Here is a 23,287-nt window from a genome sequence, read left to right on the forward strand (position 1 = left end):
TTTTTATGAGCTGCACACAAAGATCTAAGACTTTTTCTATGTACACAAAAGGCCTATTTCTCTTAAATATTGGTCACAAATCTGTCTAAATCTTTAACACTGTGTTAGTGAGCACTTCTCCATTGCCGAGATAATCCAGCCACCTCACAGGTGTGGCATATCAAAATGCTGAATAGACAGCATGATTATTGCACAGGTGTGCCTTAGGCTGGCCACAATAAAAGGCCACTCTAAATTGTGCAGTTTTACTGTATCAGGGGGTTCGGGGGAGTCAGTATCTGGTGTGGCCACCATTTCCCTTAAGCATTTTGCCCTGTACAGTAAAAACCAGGAATCATCTATGAAGAGAACACCTCTCCGAAGTGCCAGAGGCCATCGAATGTGAGCATTTGCCCACTCAAGTCGGTTACGACAACAAACTGCAGTCAGGTCGAGACCCCAATGAGGACGACGAGCATGCAGATGAGCTTCCCTGAGGCGGTTTCTGACTGTTGGAATCTTATGCAAGATGGTTGCAGCAGCTGTCCGGGTGGCTGGTCTCAGACAATGTTGGAGGTGAAGATGCTAGAGGTGGAGGTCCTCAGCTGGTGTGGTTACACATTGTCTGCGGTTGTGATTCTCTGGAACGCCTTTGGAGACGGCTTATGGTAGAAAAATAAACATTCAATTTACACGCAACAGCTCTGGTGGACATTCCTGCAGTCATCCTGCCAATTGCACGCTCCCTCAAAACCTGCGACATCTGTGGCATTGTGCTGTGTGATAAAACTGCACATTTTAAAGTAGCCTTTTATTGTGGCCAGCCTAAAGCACACCTGTGCAATAATCATGCTGTCTAATCAGCATCATGATATGCCACACCTTAGAGGTGGATGGATTCTCTCAGCAAAGGACAAGTGCTTATTAACCCAGATTTAGACAGATTTGTGAGAAATAGTTTTTTGTGTACATAGAAACAGTCTTAGATCTTTGAGTTCAGCTCATGAAAAATGGGGACTTTGGTCTGGCCGATGTGTTCTGGTGCACATTTTTTGCGAGGTGAAAGCGATGTGAGGCAACGTGAGACGATGCTACAGTTGGCTTTTCTCAGAGCTAGTTCTTTAGCGTCGGTTTGGTGTGTCCCTACCTTTAAAGTAGAATCTAGGTGTTTTTTACAACAACATCATGCCATATGCTAATATGAACCATTAACCTGATAATTGTACTTGTTATCCTTAATGACTTCTGAATCACATCAGGCTCATTCCTTCTCTCATATCTTTATCATTTTCGGTTCAATCAAGTACTCCGGTGAGCCCCAGCAAGCCAGGAATCGGCACGAAGGCGCATTGTTTATCGCTTCCTGCTGAGTGGTAGGGAAATAAAATGTGCGAATGATATGGGGTGATGTAAGTGCTAACAATGTTCTATCTCTTCTGATTGTCTCCTGTTGGTCTCAAATCACTGCTTATCACTGCTGCATGACTGGAGCTTCCCAGGTGCTAAGAAATGCTCTGTGACACAGCATAAATCTAACTTGCACAGCCAAAATTGATAGAAGTTCTACTATATGTTCCTTAACTTGTTTTTTCCCCCCATTCTGGTTGTCTGAAGCCTTTCTGTGTTGTTGAAAAAGGTGTGCTTTGTGTCTGACTGCAGTTACCATTTCACATTCTAATCTACTGGAAAGCATTTACTGACTCACTGTTTCATTTTTATTCTTATATTTAATTTTAATTATAGGCAGGAACGTTTTTGACGAATCTTGATTAATTCCTTTTTTTTTTGGATGTTTGTTCTGTAACAGTAAAACCAAAACTCTACGAATTTTCATGCTGCTATGACCAATTTCCTTTTCAGAGAGAGCCTTAATAATAACGAGTCCATATTTAATTATTGACACGGAACTGATACTGAATGCTTGTAACATTTTCAACACACAAATTTTAATTTGTCCTTAAGGCTTCCAGGTTTGCATTTGCTCACTTTGATTATTGCCTAGACTTTGCACTTGTTCATATTTTATTACATGATGAATGCATTTTCATACCTCATGGGATGCATAATAAGAAGGGAAGACCATGAGATGCCATGGCTGAGAAATAGGGGGGAATCAAGATAATCATTTTTGTAGTAGTTTAAATATTTGATTTTATAGTTATTCGAAAATATTAAAGTTTTTGTGGCAGTCACATTGTGTAAACAGGCCAATTAGATGAAGGCCATCTTACTGTGTGGTAGTAGTTAACAAAAATTAATAAATAAAAATAAATTAATAAATAAAAATACCAAAGCCTTTACAGCTGAGTAAATATTTGAAGGCAAAAATAAATTAGATATCACAAAACCCAGCAAGAGTAAACATCACATCACTTTCTGGAACCTGGGAACTGCAACGGAAATTATGTTAACAAACATAGAAGGAATTATAAACTATACAACTTTTTTTTTTTCTAATTGGCCTAAAGTAAATGGTTGCCATTGTTGTGTTTACAGTTGGAATCCCATGCCATCTGTGCCTGGGAGAAAAGTAGTGTTTCTCCAACAAACAGCATGGCATGGCCTTGCAGCAAATCCCGACTTGGGGCTATGTGCAACCTGAGTGAGTGCATATGTCAGTTTTTCTTTAAAAAACTTTTTTCACGAAAGAAGGTGAAGTTAGGTAGTACAATACTGCACAATTTAATGGTATAGTGTATAGTGAATACAACACTATTTAGGATTTAACATAAAATCTTATATAACCTTCTTAATCGAGCAGAATACAAAAGATATTTGAAAGAGAACAAAACTTTGGCAGTCAATCCTGGTTTTCATTCTGCCATTGACTAATCAGTGTTTGCTTTAGTCCACCCACTTGTCATGGCTTGACTGCAATTAAATAGAAGAAACATACCGTAACCTATGTCTAAGTAGAGTGTTTGTCTGATTACTACTAAAGCTCAGATAAGTGGAGTGTCAGAGTTATGGTTGTCTTTCTGCAAGTTTCTCCCAACTCCACACATGATCTCTGGGGCTCAACCTGACTCACCAGTGGGTTTTTGTCATCTCTTGTACCAAAGCCTTACTCCCATGATTGCTCAGTTCAACCAGGCAGCCATCTCTATTCTCTAAGAGTACTCTATTGAGAATACAGTACACTAAGGTTACTCTTAGAGTCCAGTTTGCTTCAAACTTCATCCATTTAATAATTATGAAGGCCTGTGTGCTCCTGTGAGCCTTAAATGCAGCAGAATGTTTTTTGGTAGCTCTCCTTATATTTGTACCTCTACATAGTCCTGAGCTCTGCGGCCAGTTGCTTTGACCTCATGGCTCTGCATATGGATATGTATTTTCAGCAGTTAGACCTTATATAGACAGGTGTATGCCTTTCCAAATTAAGTCAAATCATTTAATTGTGCCACTGGTTAACTCCAATGAAAGTGTAGATACATCTACAGTAAATGGTTAATGACCTTCTCAGGAGAACAGCAGTCACGTCATCTGCACTTCGTAAAAGCAGATAAATAATTCCATTAAAAAAATATTTTATTTTATGTAACAGAATTATTCATCAATAGAGTTTAAAGGTCTAGGTCATTACTACATGAAGAGTTCTCCATTATTCTTTTTTGGGGTTTTTGTGATTTTGAAATGAACTATTTTACTATAATGTTATGGACTTGCACTAAGCCAAGTTTATTTCTATATCGCTTTTTCACAACAAACATTGTCTCAAGCATTGTATTCTCATCACTACCACTTTCTGATGCTGTTTTCTTTTGTGGTTTAATATATAAATTTTAAATATAAAATATGTTTGTTGAAGCATTTCTGTCATAAATATATGAGGCTACTGTAATCCACATTGCAAATACAATACTACAAATACTGCAAATATTTTGGAGAGTAGCAGGTGTGAGCGCAGTGCAGGAGAGATAAGCAAGCAAACAACAGTGTTTTATAACACCTTGTAATTCTACTTGCCACCTTTAATAATTTTACATTTTCATTCAGTTCGATTTAATTCAGTTTTATTTGTATAGCGCTTTTAACAGTGGCCTTTGTCTCAAAGCAGCTTTACAGAAATAAATAGGTTGTAACATTTGAATTTATATGTTAGTGCCTATAAGTTTAGTGCCTATAAGTTTAGTGCCTTATCCCTAATGCCAAGGAAAAAACTCCCTGGGATGCTATGATGAAGAATCCAGAATCAAAAGAGAACGTTTCCTTAAGTGGTCGTTACCTAATATCCATTCATTATAGTTTTAGCATTGTTGAGGTGTGATGTTCAGTGAACTGTTCAGTGAAGGGCCCTTAAATGCAGAAATGGAGCCATTGTAGTAGATTATTTCTATTAATTACAGTCCAAATCCCTCGTCATGGTTCTTGAGTTGCTCTTTGTGGATCTTTAGGCTGTTCATTTAAAATCATCTTTAGCTGCACAGAGTGGTCTCCCACTGAAGAGAACTCTTTCCAGCGGTAGGGCTATAGGATGAATTAGTCAGATCTGGAAAAAAGAAAGTGACACGACCAGTGCTAACTGGTACCTCAATAGGGTGGCGAGGGTGGGTCGGGGGTTGTCGACATTTAGAGAGAAATAAGGATTACAGTAATCCCCCATTTATCGAGGTGGTTACGTTCCAAAACCGCTTGTGATAAACGAAAAATCTCGAACTCGAAGATCTCGAGTTATATTAAGAAATTTAATTATTTCAATATAAAACTCCATGAAAACAATCCCCTATAAGTTTTTTGGTCTATGGTGCTATCCGTGAGAGACCGGGAAATTCAGCTGAACAAATTTGTTTTGTGACAAATGCAATTCCGCGATAAACCGGGGGTGCGAGATTCTAACTGAGGTAAAATGGGGGATTATGTATTAAGTATCCTAATTGTTACATAAAAGTCACAGACACTGTACAGTGTAATCAGGGTGCAAGTTCTCTTTCAAGGTAGCTTTGGCGGCATAACACATCAGATTAGGTGGACGACAGCATCCTAACATCCCATTTCATCAAAACTCTATATGCATGATCCTGCCAGATCTACAAAATGTATTTCTTTTTCTTTCCAAAAAATCCATAAAATGCTGCTGTTGTCATTTTTTTTTTTTGGTCTTAAAAAGTTCTGGTGGCATCTCTAATAAATATAGGAACACTGATACTCAAGTTAAATAGCTGATCAGGTCATGCATTTGAAGTACAGTATATTGTGGATGTAAATGCCGACTTTTTTTTTTTACTAAGTCTAACCAAAAAACAATGAAAAAACCCAGCAGAACAAAACAAAAACTAAGTAAACAGCAAAAAAACAAAAAAATAAAAACAACTTTTTTCCCCTTTTTTGCCTGGGAGGTCTGAGAAGGTTATTAAAGATAGCTTTCTGAAAAAGTAATGAATAAAGTTGTTTATTAGAGTTTTTATGACAAAGTTTTATTACATACTGTACAGGCTTCCAGCAATACTATAGAAAAATAATAATAAATTAAACATTTTATCGGTTTCAAGAATTAAGAAGAAGAGTAATTAGAAATAATTAATGCAATTATTTTTCTGACTGAGTGATTAGTCAGTGATGAAATACAATTTTGTAATTAGTAATTGGCTATTCATTCAACAACTAAACCCACTACTAGGTTTGCTGTGCTGTAATAAGAAAATCACCTGCTTTGTATCCACCTCACATCAGGCCCCATTGGTGATAATTTTCTATAAGATTACACCCTGCAGTGCTTTATGTCTTAGTAAGTGCATACTTTGCATTCGCCACATATCACATGATGCTTTACATCAGAGACATGGTCAGTAATTTGCTGTGTAATGACAAGCGGCTCTGTGCATGCAGATGAAGTGCACATCGGCGGTTTGAGAGCAGTGAGTCATCCACTCTACCGGATTTTTTTTTTTTTTTGCGTGTTTCGTCTGAAAGACACGGAGGGCTAAATGTTAGGCTCAGATTGTGCTCAGACGCCTCACACTTGACTCAGGAGGAAATGCAGACTCGACTGCCAAATATTGCTTCTTGTTCAAATAGCTTGTTGAGCTACTTCAAGCTTACAACATAAATGCTTACACTATTATTAACATGTGAGGTTGTTGGTTAGAATTCTGTTTACTGGGAAGTCCTGTTTGTCTGGGGTGTACTGTATATGTGTCCACTCAGTGATTTACAGTGGATCCGGAAAGTAGTCACAGCGCTTTACTTTACAGCCTTATTCCAAAATAGATTAAATTCATTATTCTTCTCTAAATTCTACAAACAATGTCCCATAATGACAACGTGAAAGAAGATTGCTTAAAATCTTTGCAAATGTATTAAAAATAAAAAAAAAGGAAAAAAGCACACAGACATAAATATTAACAGCCTTTGCCGTGACACTCAAAATAGAGCTCAGGAACATCCTGTTTCCAATGATCATCCTTGAGATGTTTCTACAACTTGATTGGAGTCCATCTGTGGTAAATTCATTTGATTGGATGTGATTTGGAAAAGCACACCCCTGTCTATATAAGGTTCCACAATTAACAGTGTCAGAACACAAACCAAGCCAAGAAGTCCAAGGAATTGTCTGTAAACCTCTGAGATGGGATTGTATCGAGGCGAGATATGGAGAGGGGTACAGACTAAATTCTGCAGCATTGAAGGTCCCAATGAATGCAGAGACCTCTATCAAACATAAATGGACCTAGAGGGGGCCGCCTGGCCAAACTGAGTGATCATGGGAGAAGGGCTTTAGTCAGGGAGGTGAGCAAGAACCCGATGGTCACTCTGAAAGCGCTCCAGCGTTTCTCTGTATAGAGTGGAGAGGAGATCATCCATCTCTGCAGCACTCCACCTATCAGGCCTGAATGGTAAAGTGGCCAGATCGAAGCCACTCCTCAGTAAATATCACATGACATCCCACCTGGGGTTTACCAAAAGGCAACTAAAAAACTCTTAGACCATGAGAAACAAAGATTGACTTCTTTGGCCTGAATGCCAAGCTTCATGTCTGTAGGAAACCAGGCACCGCTCATCACCTGGCCAATACCATTCCTACAGAGAAGCACGATGGTGGTAGCATCATGCTGTGGGGATGTTTTTCAGTGGCAGGAACTTGGACACCTGTCCAGATCAAGGGAAATATGAATGCAGCAATGTACAGAGACATCCTTGATGAAAACCTGCTCCAGAGCGCTCTGGACCTCAGACTGGGGCGACGGATCATCTTCCAACAGGACAAGGACTCTAAGGACACAGCCAAGATAACAAAGGAGTGGCTATGGCACTAGACTGCGAATGTCCCTGAGTGGCCCATACAGAGCCAAGACTTGAAGCCAATTGAACATCTCAGGAGAAATCTGAAAATGGCTGTTAAGAAGAATGGGAATAACTGCCTAAAAATAGGTGTGCCAAGCTTGTAGCATTATACTGAAAAAGTCTTCAGGCTCTAATTGATGCTAAAGTTGCTTCAACAAAGTATTGGGCAAAGACTGTGAATACTTATGTACATTAGATTTTTTGTTTGTTTTTATTTTTACTAAATTTGCTAAGATTTCTTCTTTTATTATGGGGTATTGTTTGTAGAATTTTAAGGAAAATAATAAATTCAATCTTTTTTTGGAATAAGGCTGTAACATAAACTGTGGGAAAAGTAAATCGCTGTGAGTACTTTCTGGATGCACTGTAAGATAAACTTACTTATCTGCTGACTCACATATATGTTTCCTGTTCCAAGTATCCACATCTGTGTCCCAAAGTAACTTACTGAAAAACACAAGAAAATAATACATTGTTATACCAAATTTGTGAACAGCTCTGACAGTTCCTCAACCTTATTTTTCCTGTTATGGTGGTTTGAACTCGTTTGTGGTCATTTCGATTTAATTTAATAATAGTTTCCTAAAAAATAATAACATTAATGTAATTTAAACCACCGTGACCCTGAACATTTAGTTGCACGGCATCGTCACATGTTCAATAAACATGGTCATTTTTTGTTGTGATCAAATGATTAAAAAAATAAATAAATTTGTTGCATTCAGCTGGATATAAACAAACAAATTACAATTTGTAATTGTATATATGTTTATTTGTTTGCGATTATATGCTCATTTAAAAAAATATATTCTTATTTAGTTACATCCCTAACACAAACACGCAACATTAACAATATCCTTCACCTTCTCACTCAAATACACTTGTCTCAGTCTCAATGTCCCACACATGATTACCTTAGATGAGAAAAGAACACAGCCAGCATGCTAAAAAGGCACATTATTTCCATTCCTAATAAACTCTCTCTCACACACACACACACACACACACACACACACACACAGTATTTACAAAAAGTATTTGCAAAAGCAGTGCATGCTACTATGATTTGAAACACATTAAATGCCCGTCATTGATTTATTTTTTCTTTACCCTCCGAAATGTAATCACTAATACATGCATTAAACATGTAAACATGTCTATTTGCCTATAACAGCAGCGACACAATGATCTCAAGAGACTTGTTTGAAGATGTGGAAAATCTGCCACTGATGATGCATCTTGATTTTTAGGAGAAAACTAGTAATCTGGCTGCATTTCATTAGTGAGTCACTGCTCTTGCAGGAAGATACTGACAGGAAATTGTCATGAAATGATCATGAAATTATTGAGCCAGGTTATTAAAGTGAACAGACTGCTTTAGGTTGAATTTACACTTGTGGGCAAAAAGATGGCTGAATCTTAAGTAAATTATTAATTAGTAGTTAATTAGTAGTTGAAGTAAATTAAGATGGCATAACTTTTTCATATTTTTTTTTTATTGTAGAAATCTTGTGGTAATACCTGCTTTTTACAGAACAACATTTAATGTTTCATTCAATGTATAAAACCCCCCTTTTTTTTGTTGCATAACAATAAAGGAACCGTGCCGCCTCACAGATCAATGGTTTGTGACCATTGAGTTGCAGGAACAGGTTTGGGTCTTCTAGTTTATTTGAAGGAAAAAGTTAATGGTACCGCATCGAAAGACATCCTATACAATTGTGTGCAATTGGGGAAGAACCACATATGGCTGGAAAAGTCAAAAATATGTCTCAATAATTTGCCTATATATAGTCAAGTCAAGTCAGGTCAAGTTTATTTCTATAGCGCTTTTCACAACAGATATTGTCTCAAAGCAGCTTTACAGAAATCAACAGTCAAGGTGAATGGTGTGCATTTATCCCTGATGAGCAAGCCTCTGTGGTAACTTATGTTATCTGGAAACTGCTGTGTACAATATACAATGTACAAACGGTATCTCTTGAATATATATTCATGTGAAATACTTATTAGCAAATACTCATTAGCATGCATTATATATTGCTGAACACCCATTTCATTTTGTTTACTATTATAACAGTCTATCTATATTGTTTTTATAACAGACTCTACAACAAGGACATTAATGAAAATGACTCATATTATGAATTCATATTATATTTTAAGTCAGTGTTGTGTTAAAAAAAAAATTTATGTTAGGTCTAGGTAAGCAACACATTTAAAAAAAAAAAAAAAAAAGGCAACAAATGACAAGTTTCATCATGGTTGAAAGGTCATAAGTCAAAATCCCAGCTAAGCTGCCCCTTCTGGGACCTTGAGCAAGGCTCTTCTCCCTCGACTGTTCAGTTTTATAAATACAATTATTGTTAGTCACTCCAGATAAGCACTTCTGCCAAATGCCATCAATGTAATTATAAATATACAGGCTTGCAGAGATATATTAATGTAAACATGCATTTAAAATGATTTCTTGGTATGTAGAGCTTGAGAGATTTGAATCCGATTTTGTTTTTTTCAGACATTGCCAGGACATGCCAAAGAGCATGTGACATACTTTCTAATCCTCAGAGATCTTAACTCACAAAGAAAGACTGCTTTTGCAACAGCAAAATCAGTCCAGAAATCCGAAAAACCTGGCTTAACTTTCTATTCTGTTGATATTGAAAGAATAAAAAAAAAAAAACATACTTCTGCCATCTCCTGTATATGGGATATGGACAGAATCGCAGTGTTCTAGTTTGGTGAATATCCTGTCTTAATGCTTTCAGCTTTCTCTTATAATCCTTAGTCTGAAAGATACACGTTCATAAATTTAAAAAGAAATTCATTTTTCTCCAGAGCATCCTTTCCTTTAGTGCTCTAGTACAATTTGATATGTTTCTGAATGTTTTTCCACAGAGACTGTGGAAGGACAATACTTTTTCTTTTCTGCTTCTTTGCTTCTCCAATTGGCCTTTTTTTTTTTTTTTTTTTTTTTTTTTTTTTTTTTAGATATTTTTCATTGCAGCCAGTAATAAACTGTTAATGCTGGCCCATTTGGTACAAAATTAATCGTGACATGGATTCACAATTTGGTTAATTCAAGCTTGTTATTTGTAAATGGAGAAGATGGAATTAGACTTGACCGTTCGAGCGAATTAGACATGACCGCTTAATCACACAGAGCGATGTAAGTCTGCTTTACAGAAAATGACATAATATGCCAAAAAGCATTTCAAATGCCAGTTATATGCCAGAATTTTCTTTTTAAAGATGATGGCAAGTTTAAAGAATTAGATTTCATCATATCAGCCTAATTTAGTGCTGTTAGACTAAATGTGAATTTGGCTTGCTTTCCGTGTACTCTAGTAGGTAAGATCACATTCTGGGTCCTTTTTTTTTTTTTGTCCCAGAACAAGTTTCACATTCCACTAAGCATCAGTGATAAGAACACTTACAAGACGAGATATTAAAGTTACTGAGCAACAAATTGAATGAAAAACAGAAAAATAAACTCAGTGGCTTGTCAATATAAATTAGCTCAGTTTTCAGCCAGCTTTTATTAGAGATTTATTACACTCTGGGTTTATGTGCAATGCACATCCAGTCAGGCGCTGGCTTTATTGCTGAATCTATAGTGTCTGGCTTTCAGAGACTCGAAAAACACATAACTTTTACAATGAAGGATGCTGACATTTTTTAAAGGAAAGATTCCAATTTTCTGGAATTTTCTAATTGTATGTGTATGTGTATGTGTAAGTGTGGTTGTGTATGGGTAGGGGTATGGGTGTGAGTGTGAGTGTGGGAGGGTTAGTACATGTGTGTTAATAAATGTCAGGACATGTGTGTGTGCATGCGTGTGTGTGTTTTGAAAGGTTTTGTGTATGGGTGCAGGTGAGTTACTGAGTGGACAGGCGTGCCTGTATAAAGGAGCTCGTATGTGGTGTCTGAAAAGTGTGTGTGTGTCTGTCTGCACATTTGCCTCAACAGGGATAGTGTTCTTGCAGAAATTGCACCATTGAAATGTAATTACCTTTGTGTGTGTGTGTGTTTCCACAGTGGGGATCATAAGCTGTTCCTGTCTCTGCTGTCTGTTCTCTCTCTGTTACTGATTTTCCTGCTGGTCCAGCGCCACTGTTCACTGGTGTCTAAGATCGCCCTGGCACTCGGCCTGCTGGGAGTTTACAGCTACCGTGCTGCTGTTGGCAGCGTCCTGTTTCCATGGCAACACTCTGCCCAAACTGTGTCCAAGTAAGTTTAAATGCATTAAAATATTCCATTCGTGCCTAGAAAGTGATGTGGACATGCCGAAAGGAATGCCATATTATAAACGCCTTCAGTCAAAAACTTTATTTATTTTGTTAAAATATTCAAATGTGGTCAAGGGCAGAGGAAATTGTAATTTATTTGTTTAAAAATGGCAAACCTCATGGCAAAGGAAAGTCTCTAAAGGCAGGTATTGATGTAGGGTGATGTGACCTAGGGTGCAGTCAGCATTCCGATTCATTCCAACAGTGTTTGATAGGGTTGAGGTCAGAGTTTTTCAACAGGGCACTTGAGATCTTCCACTACAGCCAATTAAAACCATATCTTCATGGAACAGGTTTGCGTCTCCTAATTCAATTAAAGAGAAATTTTAATGCTACTGCATCCAAAGACATCCTGCACTGTGCTTCCAACTTTGTTGTAACAGTTGGGAAACACACATATATGTAAATAAGTACACAGTGGTGTGATAGTGGTCTGTTTTTTTTTTTCATTTTTTGCATGTTTGTCACACTTTATTGTTTCAGATCATCAAACTAATTTAAATATCAGTAAAAGATAACACAAGTAAACACAACATGCAGTTTTAAAATGAAGGTTTTTATTATTGAGGGAAAACACAATCCAAAACTACATTGCCCTGTGTGGAAAAGTGTTTGCCCCTAAACCTAATAACTGTTTGGGCCACCCTTAGGAGCAACAACTGCAATCAAGCGTTTGCGATAACTTGCAATGAGTCTGTTACAGCGCTGTGGAGGAATTTTGCTCCACTCATCTATGCAGAATTGTTGTAATTCAGCCACATTGGAGGGTTTTCGAGCATGAATCGCCTTTTTAAGGTCATGCCACAGCATCTCAATAGGAGTCAGGTCAGGACTTTGACTAGGCCACTCCAAAGTCTTCATTTTGTTTTTCTTCAGCCATTCAAAGGTGGACTTGCTGGTGTGTTTTGATTCATTGTCCTGCTGCAGAACCCACCAAGTTCGCTTCAGCTTGAGGTCACAAACTGATGGCCGGACATTCTCCTTCAGGATTTTTTTCGTAACAGCTGAATTTATGGTTCCATTTATCACAGCATGTCTTCTAGGTCCTGAAGCAGCAAAAACAGCCCCAGACCATCACATTACCACCACCATATTTTATTTGGTATGATGCTCTTTTTCTGAAATGCGCTGTTACTTTTATGCCAGACGCACACCTTCCAAAAAGTTCAACTTTTGTCTCGTCAGTCCACAGAGTATTTTCCCAAAAGTCTTGGGGATCATCAATATGTTTTCTGACAAAACTGAGACGAGCCTTTATGTTTTATTTGTTCAGCAGCAGTTTTTGGTCCTGGAACTCTGCCCAGTTTCTTTCTCATGGTGGAGTCATGAACACTGACCTTAATTGAGGCCTGCAGTTGTTTGAATTTTGTTGTGGGGTCTTTTGTGACCTCTTGGATGAGTCGTCGCTGTGCTCTTGGGGTAATTTTGTTCATCCAGCCACTCCTGGGAAGGTTCTCCACTGTTTGCTGGAGTCCCAAAGCTTTAGAAATGGCTTTATAACCTTTTCCAGACTGATTGATCTCAATTACTTTCTTCTTCATTTGTTTCAGAACTTCTTTGGATCTCGACATGATGTCAAGAGATTTTTTGATTGTGAACAGGTGTGGCAGTAATCAGGCCTGGGTGTGGCTAGAGAAACTAAACTCAGGGGTGATAAACCGCAGTTTTAACACAGTTTTAACACACTTTTTTACACAGGGCCATATAGTTTTGGATTTTGTTTTCCCTCAATAATAAAAATTGGTTGGCTAGCTCGGGATTGGACTGCCTTAAAAGGCCGTGATGTAACTCTGCTCATTTGTGGAATAAACCATGCACACCCTACTGCAGTTTATCTTTTATCTGGCTAGCTAAACTACTGTATAACTTCTGTTTAAAGACAAAAAAAAAAAAAAAAACGGTGAGAAAAACAATAACGCTTGGTTATTTCCTGACGTGTTTACACTCGTTAGAGGATCTGTGTGTTTTTTTGTTTTGTTTTGTTTTTTGGTGTGTTTTGTTCTCCAGCCTGTCAAAAAAAAGGGCAGGAAAGAAAAAGAAACACCAGATCAGTGAAAGATATCAATGCACAGGGTGAGAATATGGCTGGGATAACGATTTAACAGCAGTTCAAGCACAGAAATCTAGAGAATCAAACTAACACATCTGGCGAACTATCAGAGCTAAACTTTACAACTGGGTACCGTTACACATTACACAATTACGATTCATAGTCTGAGTTATGCTCAGTAATTCTCAAACCAATAAGAGGACAAATACATTGCATTAATAAATCATTATTTTCGAAATCATGTGCACAAGCTAAACCTTTAAAAAAATAATTAAACTTTAATTGAAGTTTATTGTCTTTAATTATCCAGTCTGGGTGTGTCTGTACCAAAGGTAGCCTCAGATTTTTGTTCCTGGCTAAACGGTGTGGAACTTCTCCTCTTTTATCAGAAAGATGCTTCTATTCATGGAACTGTCATTCATTTAATGTTTTGTTTTGTTTATTTTTTGCACTATAGAATAAAAACCCTAGAGACTTTCTAAAATATTCAAACCAGCCCATTAAGTTTTAACAATAATGTCACGGGTTCAAGTCAAACTTTATTCTAATGTTTACAATTTTAAACATCTTGACCTCAATGTTCATGATTGTTGATTGATTGTCACATGATTGGCCTGGTTGGATAACTGCAGGAATATTTTGTTGTACATGTGTTCCTAATTGCAACACTTCTACAGTAAGTGTATGTATTTAATGCATTGTTCTCCACATGTATGTATGGACCAAATTCTGTATTTCAGCATGAGCTCCTGCGGTTACGTAAAACAGTCATACAGCAGTGTTGGACTGCACAAGAGAAAAAAATCAAAGTCAAATTAAGTTCAACATCAGAAGCATGTGTAACTGAGACACAGTCTATAGTTCTGTCTGCGATCTGATGTGCACAATTTGATTGTTAACTCCTATGTGTACTTACCCCTTCATACATATGAGCAAAAACAGTTTAAAAACTGTTTAGTATTGTAAATACAAGATAAAAGGTCTGTCTTGGATATTGAATTTTATATTATATTGAATATTATTCAAGGCTGTTATTGTAGCTATGAACTGTGTTACTTGTAGATCTAATACACAGTGATATAGGATGACATGCATACTTGAAAATACCCCAAAACACACCACACACACAGTGATAGCAATACAAAGCATTACCTCTCACCTCCTGCCCTTGACATTTTCTCTCACTTAATTAAAAGTTTGCCCTTTTACCCTTTTAACCAGGTGACCGACTTCATTTCCCTTTCACTCTCTGTGTGTATTACCCAGAAAGGGACAGAGAGCAGTGGCTTTATGTCCTTTGAATAATTCACAATGCTTCTCAGATCCACTAGAGCCACTCACACACTCATTAGTCATTACACGCTGGTGTTTATACAGCCCTGCAACCTCTGGCTTTTCTCTTAAATTGACTACGCCGGAATCTTGTCTTGTCAGTCCTTCTGTGTGTTTAGCTGATGGAAGAATTCCATCTCCATTGCTTTCTATTGCTTTTGCTTATCACCTAGAAACATCTCTTTTTTTAAACGTTCTTTTAATTGTCCATTGTACAAGGTTTTAACCTGTTCTTTTGAAATGTTGTGTGGTATAAAAATATAAGCTCTGCAGTACCTGGTTTATGATGTTCTGATATTTGTTTGTGCTACAACAGAGGAAGAAGTAAATTCCAGTGTTAGGTTTTATTATTACATCCTGGAGAGTGATTTATTTCTGTTATACTGCAGAAATTTGCCATTGATTCAATTTTTTTAAAGATTCTTGTTCGAGTTATATCTTAACAAGAGTTTAAATGTTTGTAGGATTTATTGAGATGTATCACTGTAACCAACAGAAGAACTGATTATACTCTGGACGTGCTTCAACCAGAGTCAAAGTCACAACAAGGTCAAATGTCTGAAATAGTTTTTCTTTTTGCTTCTTTCATGTTTGTCATGCAGAGGTGTTACATGATTGGGATCAGGAACGCTAGGATCTTTTCCACTCGTTCATTAATATGTGTATTTGTGTTCAAATCTGTTCTTGAACATGTCTAATATTTGACATTAACATTAGTGCAATATCTTAAGAACGAGAACTTGAATATTTGAGTATTTTAGGACAATTTCCAAAGGTTTCAAGGTCACATCAAGGTCAAATCTTTAAAAACATTCCTTTCTTTTGGTTTGAAAGGATTTTAAGGGTAGATCTGGGTTACAATTTAGCAACAAGGAGGACAAGACTTGTTTGTGACTATTGAGTCTTAATTAATTTTTATTATTATTTTATTTCATGATCTACTTAATTATTCATTAACATTAATATAAACCTATGATTTAAACTAAACTCAGAACTAATGTCCTTTCTACTCTTTTGTCAATGAAAATTAATCGACCAATCAGAATCGAGAATTCAGCAGCAATATATTACAAGTATACAAACTATTTTATAAGCATTTTTCATTGATTTAATTGATGGCTGCTAATAGTAAAAAGACCACTCCTCTGCTATTCTATTCAAGTCACTACTTTTTTTTCTTTCACTATTATTATTATATTTCTTTAAATAACTAGTATATAGAAAGTGCACTCATTTGTATAGGGGAGAAAGAAGAAATATTGAGCCCAATACATGCTCTGTATTTTATTCAGAATGGATTTCTTCATGCAAACAAGAACTCTTAATTAAATAGTTGCTTTAACATGCATAGAAACCGCTCGCTTTCAGAAAGAATTTCATTAAACATACTCAGAATCACTGCATGTAGATGTAGTCACTGCTTGTATGTTGGCTGAATTACACAGTAGGGATTTCTGCAGTTGTGAATGTTGTTGTTTTTTTATTTTTTTTCTTCATTGTAACAGTGTCATGATGAAATTAGTTTTAGCGATGCTTCCACAAGTTCTGACAATTCTATTGCAGTCTCATTTTTGTTTGCTTTGCACCCTACTGTTTTGTCAGCACATTTTTTTTTCTTATACTTATTTCTCATTACTTTTGAACTGAAATTTCAGCAAAAAGTGGAGCATCTGAGTGAAGCACACATATTTTGTAGAAACATTAGATAAGGGCAGGCCTTGAGCTTGGTTTGATATCATTATTTAAACCTTTTAAGATACAAAATATCCGCATTGTGTCTCAGTGAAATATACTGCCGTATAAAAATATATACAGTATATATATGTATATCTTTGTGTTTCAAGGACTTTGCACTTATCACACATTTACAGCATCATATTTACCATGCAACAAACACAAAGGATATTGTAGCTGAGGCTAAATGAACACACACTAACCTACTGTTAGTGTCTTTCCATGTATTATGAGTCAAGGTTTCTCACACCTTTTTGGGGCATGCACCCCTTTAACTGTAAAATAAATTCAACAGATCCTCAAAGCAAAGATTTATTTTAAAGTATCATAATCCTTTAACTAAATATTAGAATAATTACTAAAATATGTGGAGTAATACTTTTCAAAGAGTCCTCTGACAGCGCACATTTGGTCATTATTCATTGTTTGGATTTTAATAATTTGGGTTTTTTACTGATGTAACCTCATGCTGTGCATCACAGACCCACATTGGAAACCATTGTTCTATGTTATAAATATAACCTATCACATATGCTACATCAATGGGAATCAATTTTCAATCGCAAAAAATCACTCAAAATATTAAGAAGAAGGGCGTTGAAAACGAGTTAAAGAAAAAAAAAAGTTAGGTAAGATTAGTTTCACCTCATAAAATAAAAACACACAATGTCCAAGCTTTCTTCTCTTAAAAAACGATTTCTTCTTAACTTTGCTTGGGGGTTTGTTTCTTATATCCAGGACTTTAGTATGCGTTGTAATTTTTCATCTTTGCACTCTGCTCTATATTCTATTCAACTTAGTAGGGGACAAAGAGCTATTTTATCCCATTGCAGAATGTACATTTCTTACATAAGTGTGTCACTATGCAGATGATGGTGCATAGCACTTGAAATGTTTTTTTACTGTCCCAGTTGCAAAGCAAACGAATCCTGTAAATGTGTAGCGAGTGCATAGCTTGTCTGAGCAAGAATGTGTAGGTGGTGGTTGTATTATTTTACCATTTCATGAAAAGAACCTGCTTGTGTTGTGAGACACACAATTGTCTACAATGCTTTTATATACTGTAGAATTAAGTTATCCGCCTTACTTGAAATAAAGGACTAAAACGTTACAATATGACAGCATCCCCATTTAGAAAGCAGTCTTATCAACCCAGGGTTTGTGAAGGATGGATTGGAAGAACTTCTGTAGCCTGCAGAGAGCCCTAAAGTCAACTTCACTGAACAATGGTGCACATTAAGCATTCTAGTTCAACAAATAAGCACAAATTAATGCACAAAATCTAATAGAAAGCCTTCCCAGAGGAGTGGAGGCTATTCTAGCAACAAAATGGGACTGAATCTATAATGGGATGTTCAACAAGAACATATGGGTGTGATTAGTTGGTTATATTTTTTGTACTATGTGTAACACAAATTGTAAATAGTTATAGGCCACTTGACAACACAGGATCCAGTAATGTAAGCAAATCTTGTGAAAACTACAAATCCAAATTCTTCTGGGTACAGCAGTTATACTTCTTCATACACTTGTTCACTCAGTTTACCCTGCTGTCATCATAGATCCCATTGAGTCATCACTTTTAGCTAACATTCAGAATGGATGATTTATTTAAATCTTAGACTGCCACATAATTGTATCTAGATAATACCTTCTGACTGCTCTTCATTCACATTGAACTATTTTGTATATTATGTGTTTGACAGCAATTGCTTTTTAAAATGTAAAATCAAGTCAGAAAAGGGAACAGCCATGTAAACAGACACTTTAATTTGGCCCACACTAGCGGTATTTCAAACATCTGAGCACAATAATTAAAAAAAGTTCCCTGGCACACCTGCACTAAGAGGATATTGTGAGGAGAGGGGCTTTTATTTTTATTATTAATTAAATCATTAATCTGCAAAGCATTTGTTGTGCTGACACCTCGTCTGTGAGTGTGCACCCGTGCAAATTTTTCATAATGATGAAAGCTGTAAGAATTCCGGCTCTCATCATGAAACACACACAGAGAAGGATCAGCATTTATTTATTTATTTATTTATTTATTCATTCATTTATTTGTGGATAAATGTTTACAACGAAAAAGGGTTGCAGAGACCTGGTCTGTTCAGCCATTTCAATTTGAGCTCTCATTTTGTTCTCTTTATTAAAGAAAACATACACACATGCGCACACTCACACTGTGCTACACAACCTTTTTAATATCATAAGCTTTCATAAGCCTTGTGCTACAAACTTTATCTTTTTTTCCCATAAAGGAAAATCGACACTTTCAGCAATCTTTATTTGTGTAGTTCAGACCTTAATAACGGTGTGCATCAGAGATACTGATATTATTTATGATTAAAGTTGAAGTGAATGGAATGTGTAAGTGTTTTTCTCTGTAAAATCATTACAGATGTTATTGATCTCAGATCAATAAATGATTGAATTATCTTGAAATATTCAACTTTTCTCTCCAAGCTTAAATTATGTATTTAAGTCAAATGTGTCATGGTAGCTCTTGACAGTTGTTGTTTTCTTTTCATAAACGGATGGATGGATGGATGGATGGATGGATGGATGGATGGATGGATGGATGGATGGATGGATGGATGGATGGATGGATGGATGGACTAAAGTTTGTGGACACCTGGTCTAAAGATTTGTATATGCATTCCGATATTACATTTAGTCTCCATTTGCTGTTATAATAACCACCACTCTTTTGGGAAGATGTTCCGCTAGATTTGCGCTCACTCAGCCATAGGGGCATTAGTTAGGGTATGTACTGCTAAAGGGTAAGAAGTCCTGGGGTGTAGTCAATGTCCCAAAGGTGTTCTATAAGGTTGAAGTCAGAGCTTGCAGGCCACTCAAGATCTTCCACTCCAATCCATTGAAACCATATCTTCATAAAGCCGGTCTATTGTCGCGTTGGAACAGATTTGGGTCTCCTAGTTCAAGTGAAGTTACTGCATCTAAAGACATACTCTTCAATTAGGTCTTTTTTAACCTAATGGTAACAGTTTGAGGAACCACATATGGCTGTTGTCAAGTCAGGTGTCCTAACACTTTTGTCCATATATTGTAGATAAATGCACTAATACACAGTTCTGTTTTACTTGCTTTTAAACTTTTATGCTGACTGTTCTATACCTATGAATTTATCATGAAGGTAATTCATCTCTGTAGTCCTGCAATACATTTTTAGAATGTGACATTTTGATATCTGACTCAATACCTGGCAACCCACCTCTCTCTCACATCGCTGACACCTTGCCATTATCATTATTTTAGCAGGTTTCACACACCTACTGCAGACAGAAATATACAAGGCTGTGTGGCAGACAGCACTCGAGAGCCATCAGCCTGAATTAATCAGTGAAAAAGCATGCTGATGAATGACGGTGACAATGGTGCTGATAAAAAGATTCGAAATAAAAAAATTAAAAAAAACATTCGCCTTTGTGGATTAAAGCCCTGCAGCAGTACAAGATTTTTATGTCCTCATGATTTTATACACTGCATTTTGGAGGTGTATTTGCTAAACATATTTTGTTACTATGTTGGTTGGTGGTCACCCTAATGTACCTGACATAATTTACATAAATATTCTGTTATATTTCTTCAGTAGGATGCTGGGTGCTGTATGGGGGGTATGCATGCAATGCATATGAATTCAGCAGTAGTTCTACATGCAGTTCTTTTTCAGGATTTTCCCCCGCTTCAATCTTGATCACTATGGAAAGAAAACAAGCCTCTAAACATAGAGTTCTTCAATCTAGGATAGGATAATGCTAATAAGGCTTCAGACAACTGCAGTCAGATTTATTCTTCTCTTTAAAGACCGTCCTGAAATTAGTGCTTTTGCAAAGTTTGAAATGTATTACGGCAGTGGTGCAGTGCACTTTCGAGGGGTCAATCAATCCTCGCAGGCAGGATACTCCTTGAAGGTACAGATTGTCTCTGGTATGCTGACTTGGAGCACTTCTTCTACATTCTGTTGGTAATGAGCGTGGATGTTTGGCATGCTGCGACTGCATTCTTATGGCCTCTTTAAATGGCACAGTGGCATTTCTGGGCTCTCGGATCCCGCAGGCTGCGCCCTCTTACAACTTAGAGAGCATAGGCCAGACATGGTGGGAAAACATCTGAATTGATCCATTTGAAGAGCAGAGCCTGGCCAAAACTGGAATATATTGAACTTAGTATCTTGGGCTCAGTGGCTTACGTTGACAGTTTAAGTTCAAACGATTTAGATGTGACTAGATAAGCAATTTTTATAGCTGATCACATTTTATTGCTATTTCTAAATTGTTGCAAGAAACCTTTTTAATAAACTAAAAAAATTTATTAGAAAAAAAATATATTGGGGTTGACAGTCATGAAATTTGCAATTTATTTCTTTTTTTTTTCAGTATGCTTTTTATAGCACTTTTACAGCAAATAGATAAAAAATATTACTGTTAACATCATAAATTCGTTTATCCCATTTATAAATAATACATTAATCCCCAATGAGCAAGCCATTGGTGACAGTGGAAAGGAAAAACCTCCAAAGATGGTATGAGGAAGAAACCTTGAGAAAAACCAGACTTAAAAGGAAACCCATCCTCATCTGGGTGACCTTGAATGTTTGTTCATCATAGTTCCATCATTGTTGAGGTGTCGAAACTCAATCAGCTGTTCACTGGGCACTTGCATGCAGAACTGTTCATGGCGATTGCAGTAATGAACAGTTCTGTCCAAATCCATCTTCATGGTTTTCGAATTTAACCCTCCACAGTAACCTCATGGATCGTTGGGTGCTTCATGTGGAACTATACTCAGCTGCAGTGAGTGGTTTGCAAATGAGGAGCACTCTATCCATATGTAGGGGGTCAGGATGGATCAGGCAAGGAACAAGAGGTGGACAGGATCACTGATATATCAGGAGAATGTGTAACCCAAAAGAGAGAGAGAAAAAGAGAGAAACACAGAAAAAAAAACATGGATTATTAGGTATCCTAATTGTTGTGAATTAATTAAGAACATTGTGCAATGTGATCCGAGTGCAACAGTTTAGCCATCTGGAATTCATCTTCATTAATGGTAGATTAAATAGTACTTTGATACCATGCGATTCATCTTGTGATATTCTTAAAGACATTGTTATTGTTGTTTCAGAGTTTAAGATGCAGTTAAATCTTTCTTGTATAGTGCTTTTAAGTCACAGGGCTGCTTCAGTGAAATCTGGATGTACTTTAAGCTCAAGCCAACGATAAGGACAATGGTAAGGAATAGCTCTACAAGACAAAATAAGGTAGAAATCTTGAGAGGAACATCGAAAGGTCAATTTTCCTGCCTGACTCTAAAGCATGAAAATATAAATCAGTATTCTCTACAACAGTATACTATAAAGTCAAGTCAAGTCAAGTCAAGTCAAGTCAAGTGGCTTTTATTGTCATTTTTACTATACACAGTGGTACACAGTACACAGTAAAAACGAAACGCTACACTAAACAACAAAACAACATAAAGTGCATCGAGTGCAGCCTGGTGCAAACAGTGCAAACAGAAGAACAGTACAGACAGACAGAGTGCAGACAGACAACGCAAGACAAGACAAAAGACAAAAACCAAGTATAGCGCCGACTAGTAAACCTACTGTATACTTACATATACAGTACTGTGTGAGGTGAATGTAAAAACTATACCCAGGAGAAAGTATAAACAGAACAGAGCAATGTAGTGCAAAAAACAGCAGCAAGGAGGTGCAAAGACAGCATGTAAACATTATACTGTAGTATAAAAGGTGCAAAAACAGCATGTAAACATTGTACTGAATATAAGGTGCGAGTATAAATAATAATAAATATATAAATGGTGGTGGAGTGGATCGAGATGAGTGATGATTGTGTTTAGTCCAGGTTGTACAGTTCAGTAACAGTAACACACAGTGAGTGTGTGTGTGTGTGTGCGTGTGTAAGTGAGTGTGTGTGAGTTCTGTTCAGTTCTTTGTGTTGAGAAGCCTGATGGCTTGTGGGAAGAAACTGTTACACAGTCTTGTTGTGACGGCCCGAATGCTTCGGAACCGTTTTCCTGATGGTAGGAGGGTGAAGTATGTGTGTGAGGGGTGTGTGTGATCGTCCACAATGCTGTGTGCTTTGCGGATGCAGCGTGTGGTGTAAATGTCCATGATAGAGGGGAGAGAGACTCCGATGATCTTCTCAGCTGTCCTCACTATCCTCTGTAGGGTCTTGCGATCCGAGACGGTGCAATTCCCAAACCAGGCAGTGATGCAGCTGCTCAGGATGCTCTCAATGGTCCCTCTGTAGAACATGGACAGGATGGGGGGAGGGAGGTGGGCTTTCCTCAGCCTTCTCAGGAAGTAGAGACGCTGCTGGGCTTTCTTGGTGAGTCAATGAGTACTGCATGTTATTGATCTTCGTTATGAGAATCATAGCCTTTATGATGACAGCAGCAGTTCTAAGATACTACTCTATACACTGAAAAAGGGGCATCTAAAGCAACCTTTATGGTATCTGTATGTGACTATGAACAGCAGTAGAAAGTGAGTTGGTAGCGCAGGAACATGTCCAAGGAGAAGACGTATCAGGGTTAATCAGGCAGGTCCAGAGGGCAGAAAGATCAAGAAGTG

The 23,287-nt window shown here is 37.1% G+C and overlaps 1 protein-coding gene across 1 annotated transcript in view; it reads left to right on the plus strand.

The window, feature by feature from the left end:
- Positions 1 to 23,287, plus strand: part of pigg (phosphatidylinositol glycan anchor biosynthesis class G) — a 136,127-nt gene that overhangs the window by 90,131 nt on the left and 22,709 nt on the right. Inside the window, exon 10 of the mRNA XM_046849593.1 lies at positions 11,299 to 11,490. Within this exon, the coding sequence (XP_046705549.1) occupies positions 11,299 to 11,490 (192 nt within the window). The remainder of the gene's footprint in view (positions 1 to 11,298; positions 11,491 to 23,287) is intronic.

Source organism: Silurus meridionalis, chromosome 5 (assembly GCF_014805685.1).
Source record: "Silurus meridionalis isolate SWU-2019-XX chromosome 5, ASM1480568v1, whole genome shotgun sequence".
In the NCBI taxonomy this organism is placed as follows: Eukaryota; Metazoa; Chordata; class Actinopteri; order Siluriformes; family Siluridae; genus Silurus; species Silurus meridionalis.